The 16,692-nt window shown below is 38.8% G+C and overlaps 1 protein-coding gene across 1 annotated transcript; it reads left to right on the top strand.

Moving 5' to 3' along the window:
* The first annotated feature begins 2,991 nt into the window (after window positions 1-2,991).
* LOC310869728 (plexin domain-containing protein 1-like) lies at window positions 2,992-16,063 on the top strand. The gene is made up of 15 exons (XM_083780602.1): window positions 2,992-3,003; window positions 3,508-3,540; window positions 11,340-11,512; window positions 11,811-11,954; window positions 13,432-13,501; window positions 13,613-13,735; window positions 13,839-13,957; window positions 14,074-14,173; window positions 14,270-14,365; window positions 14,507-14,582; window positions 14,874-14,934; window positions 15,037-15,163; window positions 15,406-15,441; window positions 15,543-15,700; window positions 15,822-16,063. The coding sequence occupies exons 3-15, from the start codon at window positions 11,435-11,437 to the stop codon at window positions 15,939-15,941; spliced, it is 1,308 nt and encodes a 435-aa protein (XP_083636728.1). The 5' UTR covers window positions 2,992-3,003; window positions 3,508-3,540; window positions 11,340-11,434; the 3' UTR covers window positions 15,942-16,063.
* The last annotated feature ends 629 nt before the right edge of the window (window positions 16,064-16,692 follow it).

Genomic DNA, 16,692 nt, shown 5'->3' on the forward strand with positions numbered 1-16,692 from the left:
TAGCCCCATGCTCGAATGCCCCCGCCCCCCTGTCAAAAACTGCTAAAATCCCCAAAACGAAAGAAAGCAGCAAATGAAAGAAAATTAACACTCACCTTTTAGTTTCTCTAATAACAACCTAAAACATGAACCTTGGTTGAAAAAAACGAAAGTTGTCCTTTAAAGAACTTTGTAAAGTTTTGAAATAAAGTTGTATAATAAATAAATATAGTAATATAATAATAATACAAAATATTATATCCGTATAGTGTGTGTGTGTGTGTGTGTGTGTGTGTGTGTGTGTTTGTGTGTGTGTGTGTGTGCGCGCGCGCGCGCGCGCATGCACGTGCGTGGCGTACTCAAGAAATGTTTGCGCTGATCGGATGGTATTATTACCATCATCGGCAGGACTACGCTTCATTAGTAACACTACAATACTAGTACAAAACCTTCAGTGTCAAAATAAAAGAGGGGGCATCCGGATTTGAACCGGGGACCTCTTGATCTGCAGTCAAATGCTCTACCACTGAGCTATACCCCCGTGATGCAATGCGGCGTTGGTGGGGACTTTTCAACATGAAAAAAATACATATATCATCAAATGGTCTCTATGTTAACATTTTTGGTTAATTCTGTCATTCAGCTAAATACCCAACAGACACTTTCCGCTTTAAAATGCTACGCCTGCTATGCGGTTAGTTTTTGTCCACCGCCACGATCGCCCAATACTGAAAACAATGACAACATTGCGTTTCGTCATTTGACCACTTGAGGGAGCGAGAAGTCCATAAACCAGCGGACAGGAATCTCTTTCAGTCTTCTTGCGCAGCAGATGATATATTTTTAATAACATAATCATGCCGGTAATAATAAAAAATATATACAATATTGTAAGGAATGACGACGATTACGAATGCGTAAGTACAAATTGCAAGGATATGCTATTTAGTTATGTATTCTTTCGTCAAATTGTTTTATGTTGTGCTGCATGATTAGAGCAACAACTAGCCTACTGAGACTTTTGCACTGTCCAACTAGGTGGGTCTCTCATTTGGCGATTTCTGTGTTTCACTTTCATGTTATCATTAATGTAGGGGTAGGGTATATTATATGTAACTATATATTTAACTTATTTATATTATACTCCAAACAGTTTGATAAAGGATTATCATTACAAAATGGACAGAATTTGAAGTCACTGTAGGTTCCTAGCCCCTAGTGCTGAGTCCATATTAGGTTTCTACATGGGGGTATAGCTCAGTGGTAGAGCATTTGACTGCAGATCAAGAGGTCCCCGGTTCAAATCCGGATGCCCCCTCTTTTGTACTAGTATTGTAGTGTTACTAGTGAAGCGTAGTCCTGCAGAGGATGGTATATTACCATCCCTAGTTCAAATCAGGGTGCCCCCTGTTTTCAGGCTGTTTTAGTTTAACTTGTTGTACAGTAACATGAGCCGGAACTGGGAAGTAGGAAATGAGCAGTATGTTTTTTCTGTTGTACTTAAAGTACTGTATGATTTGTATCTATTACCTCTTAAAATGTCCTCAGGAACAAGTAACACTGTTTTCGCCACTAAACTGTATTTCTGTAGTTAAGTATTTCAGCCTTAATAAACTGTAGGAGATAACAAACACAATAGAAGGATGAGGACTGCATAGAATCTAGAATAGATAATACTGCTACTCGTCTGTGTTGAATTAGCCACCGTTCCCCGTCTGACTGGCCACATCATGTAATGTGAGCTAACGCCGACTCATAGAGACTGCAAATCCTACTGAGACGCTTAAAAAGGAAGCAGACGTGCTAGGAACTACAATAAACTCAACATGACACACTGAAGTGTGATGTTTATTGCCACAGTCACGCTAGTACAATAAAAGCTTTGTTGAATGAAAAACAGCCATGAGTTAATTCACTGTTTTCAGAGAACAGAGGTCTTGACTCTTGTTGGCTGCAAAGCACAGTGGAAGGGTGACAGGTTGGGGTGTGAGCTGTGAGAGTGTATTATGTGGAAGATAGAGACAGCTAATGGGTGAGTTGGGTAGACAGTGGAGTCAGTGGACACTGTTTCTGTAAAGAGAAGGGGTCACCAAATTGTTTCCGTTACGAAATCAAATCAAGCATGTCTGAAATCTGCACCCACTGTCAAGACTGAAATACATTTGAGATAATCAAAATCACATCACATCCATAGTTGATTGCAGACATATGTACACACAGAGACACAGGTGCATTTATAGATAGAAGTGTGATCTATTGGCAAAATAAGGTGAAGATCTCTAGTGTTTTAAAATAGCATTTACATGTCTGGAAAATTCCTACCTGCTACTGTGGGCATTGTCAGCTATATTTATAGGGATATACTGATAAGATTAACAGCTGTATATATCTATCTCATATTTGTTTTAATTAGGGAAGAAGAGATTAAATCAGTGGTTAAGAGAGGCAATGGAGTAAACCACAATACTTGTAAAGATAGTTTATTTGCCAAAAAGCAAGTTTTTTACATGCCCAAGGAAATTAGCTATATCCTACGAAAAAAGGCTGCTTCGTTTCACGTAACGCTCAAAAGGCAGTTGTATTTAGAATAGATCTAATGTTTTGACAGAAATACTTATGGACTACAACATCACGTCCACAGATGTTGTAGCTATTGCCAGCAAGATTTATGTCTAGTGTGTGTTGCACATGTCTGTAGCATTCTTCAATAATTAGTGTGTGTGTGTGTGTGTGTGTGTGTGTGTGTGTGTGTGTGTGTGTGTGTGTGTGTGTGTGTGTGTGTGTGTGTGTGTGTGTGTGTGTGTGTGTGTGTGTGTGTGTGTGTGTGTGTGTGTGTGTGTGTGTGTGTGTGTGTGTGTGTGTTGGTTTTTGTAACCGTCATTGAAGCAACTTGTGAGATTGCCCCAAGATCTTTTCACTGGTCCTTGCGCCTGCGGCTATTTCTGTGCCTAGCCAGGGGGAGGCACCGTATAGCCTAAATTGAGCCTTCTGTTTCTAGAGCTGTCTCTCAGGATCAGGAGAGAGGTGGTGTATTTTGATTCCAGAGAAATTCACCAGTATCCAGAAGAGAGAGAGACTCAGATTTACCTAAGCTAAACAAACAAACAAAAATATCCTGATAGCCAGGACTATGCTTTGAAGTCAGAAGATGAAACACTCTTCTCAGCTGCAAATTTTGCAATGCCTCATCAGTTGATCCCTGTGCCTTTGTAATCACCATGGCAACGGAAGAACAGCACTGAGGAGGAGAGAGAGGGTGTAGACAGAGAGAGAGAGAGAGAGAGAGAGAGAGAGAGAGAGGGTGTGTGGAGAGAGAGGGTGTGTGGAGAGAGTTTTTTTCTTGGGGGGGTTGAGAGGAATGAACAGCAGGGTGGAAGTGGGACTTGAATAAACTGTTTTGTATAGAGCAGAAAGAATAGAGAGAGATTTTTTGGATTTTGTTGTCTCTTTTTCTTTATTTCTTTTTACTACTGTAACTGAACATGTGTGTCCGTCTGGTGATGCTGTATTTTTGTCTCTCCCAAACAGAGTTGGGAAGAGTTTGGGCTCGACTACAAACAGGTAAGCCTTTCATACTTACACCCATACCTTTGGTATCAAGTTCATAAATCATATTTCCTTTCTCGTATCTCATGTCAATTTACATTTTAGGCATTTAGTAGACCCTCTTCTCCAGAGCAATTTACAAAGTGCAAGATCGAAGTAAATGGCATGAACCCTAGTCAACATATGACAGGCTAAATGGTCAAGTAAATAGAGTGCAAAGAAAACAATTTAACTAGGATATCAGGTAAACATGAAAACCGAACATCTGTTTAAAGTTTAAACAACATGCTATTCTTAGCATTTGTGGACAAACAAACAGTACCTCTTCATTGCTTTAATCTTCCCAACCTCAGCTTTACTTGTTCCTAATTCTATTCTCAGTACACCTCTTACAGTAGATCACAAAGTTGGTGCACTTGAGTCTGTGCAGGAACTCTTTTAATTTCTCCTCTCTTTCTCCAAGTCCACCTTGGAGGGGAAAAAATGTGCATGGACATAGTTGAGCAGGATGCTATTTGTCTTGAAACAGACCAAAAAATGCATATTATTGACATTATTAACTTTTGTATGTTTGTATGTTATTGCTGGTATAGTTAGCATAAACCACAAGGCATGAGCAGGAATCATTATGAACTGGCCCTTTTGTTCTGTTCCCCACCATAGTGACCCAGTTTATAATAAAGTGTACTACCGGTATAAAAATACAGTATTCCACAAACATGCAAGTGACTCTAAACAGAAACCCACAAACAGCCTTTCTAAGTTTTAAAATAGATAAAAAGGGAGGTACAGATTTCTCTGTACCTCCCTGCTAATCTTGAGCCTAGAACAATCTATATAGAGGCAGCTTGTAAACATAATTGTTATTCCATTCCATTCCATTAAAATGGAATTACATTTTGTCACTCATTCGGGGGAAAAAGGCCATATGGCATATTTATGGATGGTGCAGTGTTTGTCATTTGTATAAACTGTATGTCTGACACAATGTTATTCACTTTTGTGTCCTGAATATAGTGTTCGGTCCAAGGAAGTAGATTGCTCACCGCCTATGTAGTTCTCTCTTAATTGTCTCTCCAGTCTCCATGTCTCTCCATCAATCCCACCTCTGTTGTACTTTTACATTATTACTCAAAGTTTTCTTCTCTTTTCAAGTGTTTATTTTTTTGATCTATGATTAAGGAACGATATTTCAGCAAATAAACTCCCAACACATTTATTTTCTAATATTGCATATTAACTAGATTATTCACCTAATGTGCTTAATACTAACACTTTCAAAACAGAATGAAAAACAAGTGTTTAGTTTTCATTGTAATAGAGGATTTGTTTACGGAAGAAAAAGTTCTGCAGTGTGTAAAACCCATAAAACAAAACATGACAAGTACTGGCCAGGGGGAATTCATGTCTCAGTAGGCTACGCGCTATGGCACATGCTGTGCTTGTTTCATTGTGGGTTCAAGCAAGACTATTGACCTGGAGTATGTCGCATGTCTTTCTCTCACACTCTACTTTGTGTTGTCCACCAAAGAAAGAACTACTGCCATTGGAGAGCCATCTGCAGCATCTAAACCAGATTATAAAAACACAGAGACTTGTGGTGGAAATGAATTGTGTACTGGCTTGATGACCTCAGTGTTGGCTCCTAGTTCTGTTGAGAAGTTTGCTTAACAAATATCTTGTATGTAATCCAGAATAATTTTTGGGCTAAGTCTGAATAGGGTAAATGAATCAGACACTTCGTACAATATCAGATCTTACATCACATTGTTTTTATCAGTTGATCTTGATCTATGGATGGAATCTTATTTTCTCAAAGTCATGTGGCAAGTAAAAATACTGAAGTGCACACATTTAACAATTCCCTTTGCAAAGATCTGAGTGACTTATTTTTGGGAAGGTGCTGCATAATGTTTTTGGAATGTCACTCCTATAGGAATTGTCTTGGCCTTGAAGACCATAACACTCAAATATGTTATTGGAGAGTGAAAAACTCCTTTACCTCATTTATGCACAGATTAAGTTTCACAATAATAGAAGTGTGAGGTAATGACAGTCTTTAAATTCATATTCTCTTGTGTTTACCTTGTCTGTTGTCTTTGGAAAGGTCACTGCAGTGCGGTCACTGCAGTGCCACTCTGGCAGACACCATTATGTTTTGCCATTTGAAGTTTCTCATCTGTTATGTATTTCGAGACTTCTTTCAAATGTTATTCATCCATGGTGACTGCTACTATAGTATGTTTATGTTATGTCTTTGGTGGACAAAGTATGTAATTATATAAAGTTTAACTCATATTTACATGTTACCAAAGAAGATGGAAATAACATCTCTTAATGCTTAATCATGATTTCATATTCATGGAGACAATGAAGACAGTACAGTGTAGATGGAAAGGCTGATGAACCTATTGAATAAGCACACGTGTAGATTACATTTGGGAACATAACAAGGTTCACATAAAAATATTCATTTCCACCACAAAGGTAGATATTTTTTGTATTTCCATTTAATGACCTATGATCAAGGTTAAATTATTTGTAAACATGTTCCCTTAAATAGGTTGATGGGTAATGTGCATGGCATGATATAGCTGTGCAAGGTCGTACAGTCTGTCCGGAGGAAAGGGTGTAGCCTCTCACCCCCGCGCTGTGCTGACCACTCACAGAAAAAAGCATGTAATGGCTGGGTACCGCTTCCTCAAGGAACTGGACAGAAATCATCTTTTCTTCACAATGTCAGCCTGCTCTTTTGTTGTTTATATTTAGGAGAACATCTTTTTCTTATTAGATGTCTGACTAAATTGTATTTACTTTTCTAACTACCGATCATCCTTAGGCTGCATGAATATTGTTCTTGTTGTCTTTCTTTCTTACACAAAGAGTATTAAACTCTGAAACAGTCATAGTAGCCTTATTGCTGAGCTGGCTTATCCAGTCTTATGTTATTCTTTTCACATGTTGGAAATGGAATGTCTAACTTCATTTCACAATAAATTTGGCAACATTTCAAACATATGGCTTTGCCGCACACACATACTGTACAGTACACATTTCTAATTTATCAACTTTATCACTGTACTTCATGCTGATACTGTGGGGGAGTTAATTAACTAGGACTACGTTACAGTTTCAGGATAGCAGATACTGTATGACATGTTGGATTGATATCAGTGAGAACATGCAGGCTGAAAACAGAACCTCTTATCTGTCACAAGCCGCAAGCTGTGCCAGAGGTGCATTTTTCAGTGAGGACAAGATGTGAAGATATAGTAGAATAAAGGCATATTTATCAGTTATTATGATTTAGTGCAACATGTTTGAAATCAGATTTTTGATTACATCAAAACAAACAAGGTCCACAGGCCTATAGACCCTAGTTCGCTGCCGTACACCACTCAAAACGACCACAAACGACCACAGTCATTTCTCATTTTGCACTCGTTTGAAGGACTTTGGCATTTTCTTTTATAGTTTGCTTATAGGTGGATCATGTTGATTTCACATTGATATTTTGAAAACGCTCAACAGAATGAATTTGAGTACAGTAGACCTGAGATATGGTTCATATCAGCACATCATGCGACATGCGCTGGTGGTGACAGAGATGCACAAATGGAATATGGTTTGTTAGTTTTCACAGTTGTGAATGACATGAAAAATGTCAACAGGGGAACAGCCAGTACATTTCTGTTATGCTACTGCTAATTCAGTGGAGGCAATCTACAAACGAGATTATCATGAAGGTGATTACTAGTTTTCCAATTCACAAGTAAATAAATACATTTATTATTGTACTTTTAATTAACCTTGCAAGTCATTTTAATTAACAAATGATTATACATGCCATGGATAAAAAGGTTTGCATTCAACAGGTATAGTATGTAGTGGTGAAGTATAATAATCAGAACCAGCACCACCAAGTGTTTGTCAAAAGTAGTAGACCTGGCTTAAATGATTCAAACTGTAAAGAGAGGTTATTTTAGCCTTTATTTGAAGTACAGTAGGTAGACACTAGACAGGGAATGGGGAGAGAGAGATGGGGAGTGACATGCAGCCGTCAGGATCGGGACTCGAAGAGTCGAACCCACAACACAATGTCAGTGTGTCGGGCTACATTGAAGCCTAAATGCCCGGACCTCTAGACAGAGTCATCAAATATGTATTAAGTTGAAGAGTCCAGTCTGTTGGTTTGATGACACTCTTGTGTACAGCTTTGATCATTGTGGAAGATGTAGACATAGTATTTTGGTATTGTCTGAAAGCACTTGAATGTTTAAAACAGTCCTCACCACGCCATGTCCCACAGGCTGTACTCTGAGGGTTTGGCACATGTGGCTATGTCCTGCATTCCCCTCCCAGGAGGACCATGGGCAGGCATCAAATCTACACCACCCAACATTCCACTGGCTTAAGTGGACCTATAACAGTGTATGCAGACGCAGTATACGTACAAAAATAAAAGTTAAATGTGTCGAATAGAATTTATATGATCAGCTTTTATGTGAAATGTCCTAATTTGGGATAATAGTACTTTTGAGAGTACTTAGAATTGTCTATCTTCTTGCAATCATTCCAATGTGGAAACGTTAGTTTAACTCGTGTTTATACAAGGAATTCCTTTCAGAGGACCATCAGGAAAAAAAAACATAGTTCTAGTTCTACTACTCCATTCCCCTACATTTTCTCTATAATTCTATCATTTTTAATTTGTCTGGTACATTTAGAGTGGGCTAGGTGCCCACTCTAAATGTACCAGACAAATTAAAAATTCAATTCAAACAACATTGTGGGCAATTAACTCAATGGCTATTTTTGGGGGCTCTTTTTTAAACAAATGTGGAAAACAGTATAGTGTAATAAAGTAGGCTAGTCTACATGATTTGAACATTTGCACAGTACATCATTTATCAGACCTTGTTTATGTCTATATGACTGAGTAGCCACAGGTTTTGGAGCAATTATAGAAATATTAGGCCTTAAATGTCACATTTCCAAGCATGTTCAAATCATGTATACATTGCATTAAGTCAGGCCATTTTCCAAATTATTTGTTTACATTTAGGGAAAAAATAGCCAATTTAACATTGAGGTGGCCACAATGTTGAGATACGGTCACTTTGTCAGAGACGTAGAATCCATTCCAAGTTCATTATTCTATTTTATTGTAGGCCTACTGCATCTTTAACTTATTCTTATACATTTTTATACCATTTTTGTAATGGGCTTAATCTAGTTGCAACACCAGCTATTGACAATTTGACAGCCCATACATCCAAACATTAAAGTCCTATCAGATTGTATTAAACAACGTTATGAACTCGCCAACATTGCAGCTGTATGAAAAGCTTGACTTATCCTCTATATGCAAAGTGTTTGTTTCATCAAAATCCACCATAGACATGTTATTATGAGCTACTTTCTGTCAATACATTCCATGCAGGTGATCATTCATTTTTCATTTGGAAGCGCTCTTGGACTATCACTCAACTGCTTGAGTACCACCCGTTTTGAAATTGCACATGCAGGAGGCAGAACTGAACCTTCCAAACTCCAACACTGCACATAATTTGACAAAGTAGACCAGAACATGTCTATGTTGGATTTTTATGAAACAAACTTTGCAGATAGAAAGGGTATAATTCAAGCTTTTCATACAGCTGCAAGGTTGGTGAGTTATTTCAATGCTGTTAAATACAATCAGATAGGACTTCTGTTTGGATGTATGGGCTGTCAAGCCTGTCAATGGCTGGTTTTGCAACTCTAGATTCACCCAATTAAAAATAAATCTATATTGCAAATCTCAGCTCTCACCAGCTGATACTCTTCTAGGCCGGCTAGCCTGCTGTGCTGTTGCCAACTGGATTTTAAGGGTTTATCTCAGATAAGTTATAATTTGTTGGAACAATGTGAAAGACTATTAGGTAGGGGGCGAGTTACGTTAGGCATATCATGATTCTTGCACCCATGAGGCCCTGTGACCTCCACTACGCCAGGTCCAAGGTAGTTATTTCAGTGTTCAAACCCCAGGTCAGGAATCAATTTTGTAGCATATTATGTTCCATCCTTTAATTAATGACAGGAAACCATCCAATTACTAAAGCAATGTTTTCTATTTGAAGCCTGCAACAGCGTTGGACGAATGCATGTGGCAGGTGAGCCGCAAACTATCAAAACTTGGATGTACTACACGCTTTTAACAATACAGCGTGGCGAGCCGCCCACCATCAGCAAACAAACAAATATAGGGCTGCCCACACATTAAAACAGCAAACGCTGGTAATGGATCATGTAAATTGAAATGTTTGAGCGTGGGCTTTCGGACTAGATCATAGAGAAGATCAGTCAGAGTACCCTGCTCAATTTAATCTGCTCAATGAGACAATCCCGCAGAAGACACCAGGAACAGAGACAAACTCTTCGCAGCAGCCAGGCTGACCACGCCATTAGTGGTGTTTCTAACGAGAAAATTGAGCATCCGGGGTGATTCTCTACGCTTTTTTTTTGCAATAACTCGGTTGCCATTCGAAAAGCTCCTGTGGTTTACTGAAAAGCGAGAGATAAAAACAGTAAACGTTAAAAGTACAGGAACCAGACCGCATTTAGGGTTAGAAAAAACACCCCGTGTGCAGGAGTGGGCGAGGCTCCAGACTTTATAAAGGCTAGAGGCATGACGTCAACACCTCCTCCCGTAATATTTCTAAAAGGTCTGCAAAATAAATTCATCAAGGACAACTTAATCTGCAAACATTTTTGCGAGAATGTGCTGCTACATGATCTGGCTTTAATTTGGACGTGTTTTTATTATCCTAAAGTCATAGCATGTGTGTGTTTCTAATTATGCAATAGGCTACAATACTTAAAATGTATCCTAGCTATGTTTTTGTTTCACGAAAACAAATGCATTTATATTTCTAATCGGAAAATAGTTTTAACTACAGTACATTTTGACGAAGGTACACCTTTTAAAATACAAAATACCACTGGCAAATATGAAAGACTACATCTACAACACAGAAAGCTATTCTGAGATCAGTATAAAGATATAAAAAAAAAGGTTGGCTTTGAAGAGCCAAAAGAAAAGAAAATCTGGTGCATTTTAATACTGGACACTGGACAGTGCTGAAGAAAGTGACCACGGAAGTGTAGCTGTAGGGTGGAAGAGTGACTGTTTGTTACAGTTGAGAAGGTTTACGAATAAAGACATTAGTCATTTTGATGTATCCAGTGGTCATTGGAGTGGTCATCATGTTTTCCCCATGGGGTGGGAGGTGGGAGGCTAGGACAGACTTTGTTGACTTTGGCCTTTCTATTGGACTTATCTTACATACGAATCAGTGAGATCAGTCTGCTGAATACCAAACTTGTCACTTTCACAATACTGTTATGAATGATGATTGTTATTTTTCACATACAGGTTTCCGAGAACAAGACATTTCTACATTTCACTGCTAAATTTCACAAAATGTAGAATTGATTGAATAAAATAAATGTGAAATTTGCTTAATTGTAATTGTGTGATCAAATTTAATTAAATGTAAAACCATATCGTTAAAATAACACTGAGCCACATTAGGCAAAACATAATCGCATTCATCTGAATAATAATTTTAACTGACAGTTTTCTCACATTAGTCTGTTGTGTTTGTTGTTTTCTATGTATGTTCAAAATTGTGCACAATGCATAAATGAAATCTGACTGTATAATGCCTCGCCATTGTTGCAAACAATACCATCTTGCTTGCATAATACTACACTATGTGTTACAGAGCAAAATATACTAATCCTAATGTGTATTCATGTATTTTCTCCAGATAATTGGTACAGCTTGGGGACACAACATAAGGACGGCTCTAGAGCCAACCGTCTTGTCCACAGAGCCCAGAGGTCATCTTCAGGCCATGCTAGGATGAGCAGGGAGGTCCTGGGAGGAGCACTGACCATTGACACTCTTCCAGACAACATGACACACTTAGTGGTGAGGGAGGTAACATGCCCAGCAATGTTCAGAGACAGACTGTAGTCTCTGGTCAGAGTAATAAAGTTACAGTACAGTATACCAGTAACAATTTCTTGACATCCTGGATGAGGTTTCTTTATTAAGCACTGCCCTCTGCTGGAAGTAAGAAATATACTCAATTTAACTTTGTGCACCCTGAGGGTGCATGAATGTAACTATACTTTCTCAGAGTTCACTGAAGATTTTACTGTGTCTGTTAGATAAATATATTAGTTTATATAGAGACTTAACCCTAAAAATAGACTCTCTATTTTATGTTTTCTAGGAGGATTCTGGCAGGTATTACACATGGCGTAGTTTTGGCTCAGAGGACATACGCACACGTGAACTCTGGGTAGACATGAGTGACCTCCAGCATGGACAAGTCAGAATGCACGGCATTCTGTCCAATACACACAGACAGGCTGCGGTAAGTCATATTCATGCGCATATGCACGCATGTCGCATGCACATACCATATGCACGCATGTACATATGCACGCATGCACATATGCACAAACATACCGTGTGCAAATAAAACGAAATTAACTGACACATACTTTAGCAAAGGAACATAGATGTGTATTCTGTCTGCTGGATCATATGGGGATATAGCTCAGTGGTAGAGCATTTGACTCAAGAGGTCCCTGGTTCAAATCCGGGTGTCCCCTCTATTATGTCAAAATCATATAAGTTAGAATGCACAGCATTCTGTCCAATACACATAGACAGGGTGTGTCATATTCACACACACACACACACACACACTTATATGCAAATAGTGTAAGGCAGAGTGAAAGGCTATTGTTGTTGACACAGTCTTCAGCAAAGGAACTTGCTGTACACTGACAGCTGTTTATTATACAGGTATAAATATTATATGTATACCCTGTATAACATACAGTATATAACGACCCTGTATAACATGTATATAACGACACAATGTGACATAGCTGTTTACAAAATGCTGTACCCCCTCCAACTGTATATACTTTCCCCATTTTCAACGTTTTTTATTATATTTTGACACTTCCTTTGGCAATGTAAATGTACGTTTTCTCATGCCAATAAAGATCCTTTGAATGGAATTGACCCCTGTTTCATATGGGGATATAGCTCAGTGGTAGAGCATTTGACTGCAGATCAAGAGGTCCCTGGTTCAAATCCGGGTGTCCCCTCTATTATGTCAAAAACAAGATGAATCTTTTTATGTTAATACAAGCTAGAATGCACAGCATTCTGTCCAATACACATAGACAGGCGCGTGCGCACGCACGCACACACACACACACACACACACACACACACACACACACACACACACACACACACACACACACACACTTCACTTACTTACTTATATGCAAATAGAGTAAGGCAAAGTGAAATGCTACTGTTGTTGACACAGTCTTCAGCAAAAGAACGTAAATGTGTACACTGACAGCAGTTTATTGTACTGTTTATTATACAGGTATAAATTTTATATTATTTATACCTTGTCTGTAACAGGTATATAACAACGCAATGTGACATAGCTCTGTTTACAAAATGCTGTACCCCCTCCAACTGTATATTCTGGTACTTTCCCCATTTTCAACTATTTTTAATATATTTTGACAATTGTTTTGGCAATGTAAATGTACTTTCTCATGCGAATAAAGCTCATTTGAATTGAATTGACAGTTTTTCCAAATGGGGATATAGCTCAGTGGTAGAGCATTTGACTGCAGATCAAGAGGTCCCTGGTTCAAATCCAGGTGTCCTATTATGTCAAAAACAAGAAATGTGTTAATTAATAATCTATACTGCTTTTGAAAGATAAGATATTTTAATTCTGCACATTGCAACAGGCATGTGTATAAATAAAAGCATGTCTCTCTCTGTCGATCTTTCTTCTTCTACTCCAGAGGGTTGCCCTGTCATTTGGCTTTCCATTCTATGGACATTACCTGAGGCAGATTACCATAGCAACAGGAGGTACATGTATTAATTTGTCAGAAAGATTACATTGACCTTTTTTATTTTTTAAATCAAAGTAATGCTATTTGTGCTAGTTTTGAAACATTCCTCCCATTTGCCCATATTCAGGATTCATTTTCATGGGGGACATTACTCACCGTATGCTGACAGCCACACAGTACATAGCTCCTCTAATGGCAAACTTTGACCCCAGCTACTCAAAAGAATCCACTGTGCAGTACCTGGACAACGGTATGGTGTTGGTATTTTGTGGTTGCTGTTTTGCGAAGCATCTTGTTCCATCGATTGCATGATTATTTGTTTGTGACTCTTCTTTGACCGGTACCTCCCACAGGTGATAAGTTTGTGGTACAGTGGGAGAAGGTCAGACTCCATGGGAGAGAGGCAGAAGGGGCCTTCACCTTTCAGGCTGCTCTGTACAGAACAGGAACCATCACATTCAGCTACCGAGATGTGAGTCTCACCCCACCTCCACTATGTACATTACATCTACTGGTATTAACATGTGTTTCTCATAGCCTAATTCAAAATGCATCTATTTAACTTCTTTCTGTGCCTCTCATAATCAGATACCTCTGCCAATGGAGGTGATTGGTTCAGCTCAGCATCCAGTGAAGGCAGGTTTGTCTGACGCCTTCATGGTACGCTTACCTTCTCCGGAATCACCAGGTCAGCAATGCTTGTGCTAATTCAAGCCCTCTTCTTTTTGCTATCTTTGGAAATAATCAATTTGACGAAATGTCTAACGAGATCTCTCTCATATAGATGGCCAACGAAGGACAGTTTATGAATACCATCGGGTTGAGATAGATGCTACCAAGATTACCAACAACACTGCTTTTGAATTCTCTTCTCTGCCTAGTAAGTGGTGTCTTTCCAAATTGTATCCACGGAGGGATGAGCAAAGGGGCAAAGGGGGGAATATTGGCCTCATTCACCTCTAAAAAAATAATCTCTATGTTCTTGCTTCTCTCATTCTGTTCCCTTGGCTTCCTGGGATAGCTTGTCTGCAATATGACACCTGTGAGCTGTGTGTGAATCAGACCTCCAGCTGTAGCTGGTGTAATGTACTCCAGAGGTGAGTAGGAGTAGAACTGCAGAGTCTGTAGATCCATATCCACATGTATAATCTATCTATCTATCTATCTATCTATCTATCTATCTATCTATCTATCTATCTATCTATCTATCTATCTATCTATCTATCTATCTATCTATCTATCTATCTATCTATCTATCTATCTATCTATCTATCTATTGTATACTGTATTATACATACTGTATATTGGACTTTGCAAGTTGCTCTGGACAACTCCCACCTATACTGTTAAAGCTTTATTTGAATATGCTGTGTATATTGTGTGTTCAGATGCTCAGATGGCATGGACAGGCACAGGCAAGAATGGTTGGATTATGGCTGTTCAGAGGAGGTAGTTGGAAATGATTAATTATTATGAAATTACAGAATTAATTGTGAAATGATTGAAATGTTTCTCACAATTTAGTTTATTGACATAATTATATGTGTACAGATTAAAGACATTACATGTGAAGATTACTCCAGGGGAAGTTCTGGCAGTTCCTTTGGTCCCTCTGTGACTCCTGACTCTAAGGCCACAACCCCCTCGAGTCCCCTACAAAATGGCTGTAAGACTGATGGTGAGTCAAGGCCGTCACTTGTGTGTTACCTGGCAGTTATATTAAAATGATAGTGACCCTTAAAACGATTTGGTCCTTGCAAGCCACTGTAGATGTAGATTTCAATGTGGACAAATTAAATAGGCTACTGTAGAATAGATTCTACAGCACCCATTTGTCAACATTCTTATGAAATGAAATGCAGTACAGAGTATGCTGCTTTACATGATTTAATTTAATTGTAATTGTTTGTCTGCCTCCAGATGAAACCAAACATCACATCCTCTTGAATGGTAATGGTGAGTTGAGGTGTTCATGGATATCAACATTGTTTCATGAATATTTTTTCATAGTCATGTGTAAATATTCTGGACGTCTCTTGTACCTTTGTCCCACTCAGATCTGAAGACAAGTTCTCCCAAGCAGAGGGACGGTTCAGCTAATACTGCTGTCATAGCTGGTATAGTGGTGGCTCTCGTGTTGCTCTTGGCTCTGGTTCTCTTGGCTCTTTACATTAACTCCCACCCTGCTGCTGCATCGCCTCTTTACCTCCTCCAGGTGAACGCTGCATATTTTCATTCCCCCTGAGTCAATAAAAATAACAAAGCTATTGCTTGAATCTGTCCATTACCTCCAAATTTCATCTAACAGACATTCTCTCTTTGTCTTTTTTTTTTAGGGACGGAAGAGCTACTGGCCATCCTTGAAGTTCAGAAAGCAAGGATTCCAAAACAGTTACACAGAGGTGGAGAGAGAGACGACTGAGAAGGAGAGCATTGTTGAAGCTGGGCCTTGCTGAATGATTTGAAGAGATGTACAGAGGAAAGAAAAATACTGGGATATGAAAGAAATGATGTTTGAACTGAATACTTTATTATGGACGTTCCCAAAAGCCATTAAACATTCATATTTTCAAATCTGTTTTTACATTCTGGCTGTTATCTTTTACTTTGCTCAACCGGTATATTGCAAAATAGAGAAGGAATTGTACTATAGTATGGGTTGTTGTATGTAGACTATAGGCTAGTTAAATTTGGGGTGACCACCAGGTTAATGGCATCACCACCATGCAGACCTGAGGGAATAATATGGATAATATGGCTTTAATATTGACATTCCCAAAAGCCATTAAACATTGAACATTCATATTTTCAAATCTGTTTTTACATTCTGGCTGTTATCTTTTACTGTGCTCAACCTTTCTATTGCAAAATAGAGAAGGACTTGTACTAGTATGGGTTGTAGTCGACTATAGTTACATTTGGGGTAAATAAAAACGTCTGGGTTTCCGAGGCTACATTTGGGGTGACCACCAGGTTGGCTTCACCATGCAGACCTGAGGGAGAAAAGGGGGCCTACGTTGAGGCAGACAGGCAGTTATGATGATGCAACTTGTGATCTGGTGTTCAGTTCAATGGGCGAGTGAACGAGGAGGAAGTTCAGACCCTTAAAAAATTATTAGCCATGATGAAAACTATTATGTAGTTTGTAAATGCGTAAATGTGACAAACGTCAAGTAGACGAGAGCCCTTTACAAAACGGAACACACA

This window comes from Protomyctophum parallelum (assembly GCF_964188405.1).
Source record: "Protomyctophum parallelum genome assembly, chromosome: 13".
NCBI classification, from domain to species: Eukaryota; Metazoa; Chordata; class Actinopteri; order Myctophiformes; family Myctophidae; genus Protomyctophum; species Protomyctophum parallelum.

Excerpts from the sequence above, each read along its gene's own strand:
- LOC310869728 (XM_083780602.1), top strand. The coding sequence starts at position 11,435 with ATGAGCAGGGAGGTCCTGGGAGGAGCACTGACCATTGACACTCTTCCA. Across the intron at positions 11,955-13,431 it reads ATACACACAGACAGGCTGCG|AGGGTTGCCCTGTCATTTGG; the intron begins GTAAGTCATATT and ends CTTCTACTCCAG. Across the intron at positions 15,442-15,542 it reads CATCCTCTTGAATGGTAATG|ATCTGAAGACAAGTTCTCCC; the intron begins GTGAGTTGAGGT and ends TGTCCCACTCAG.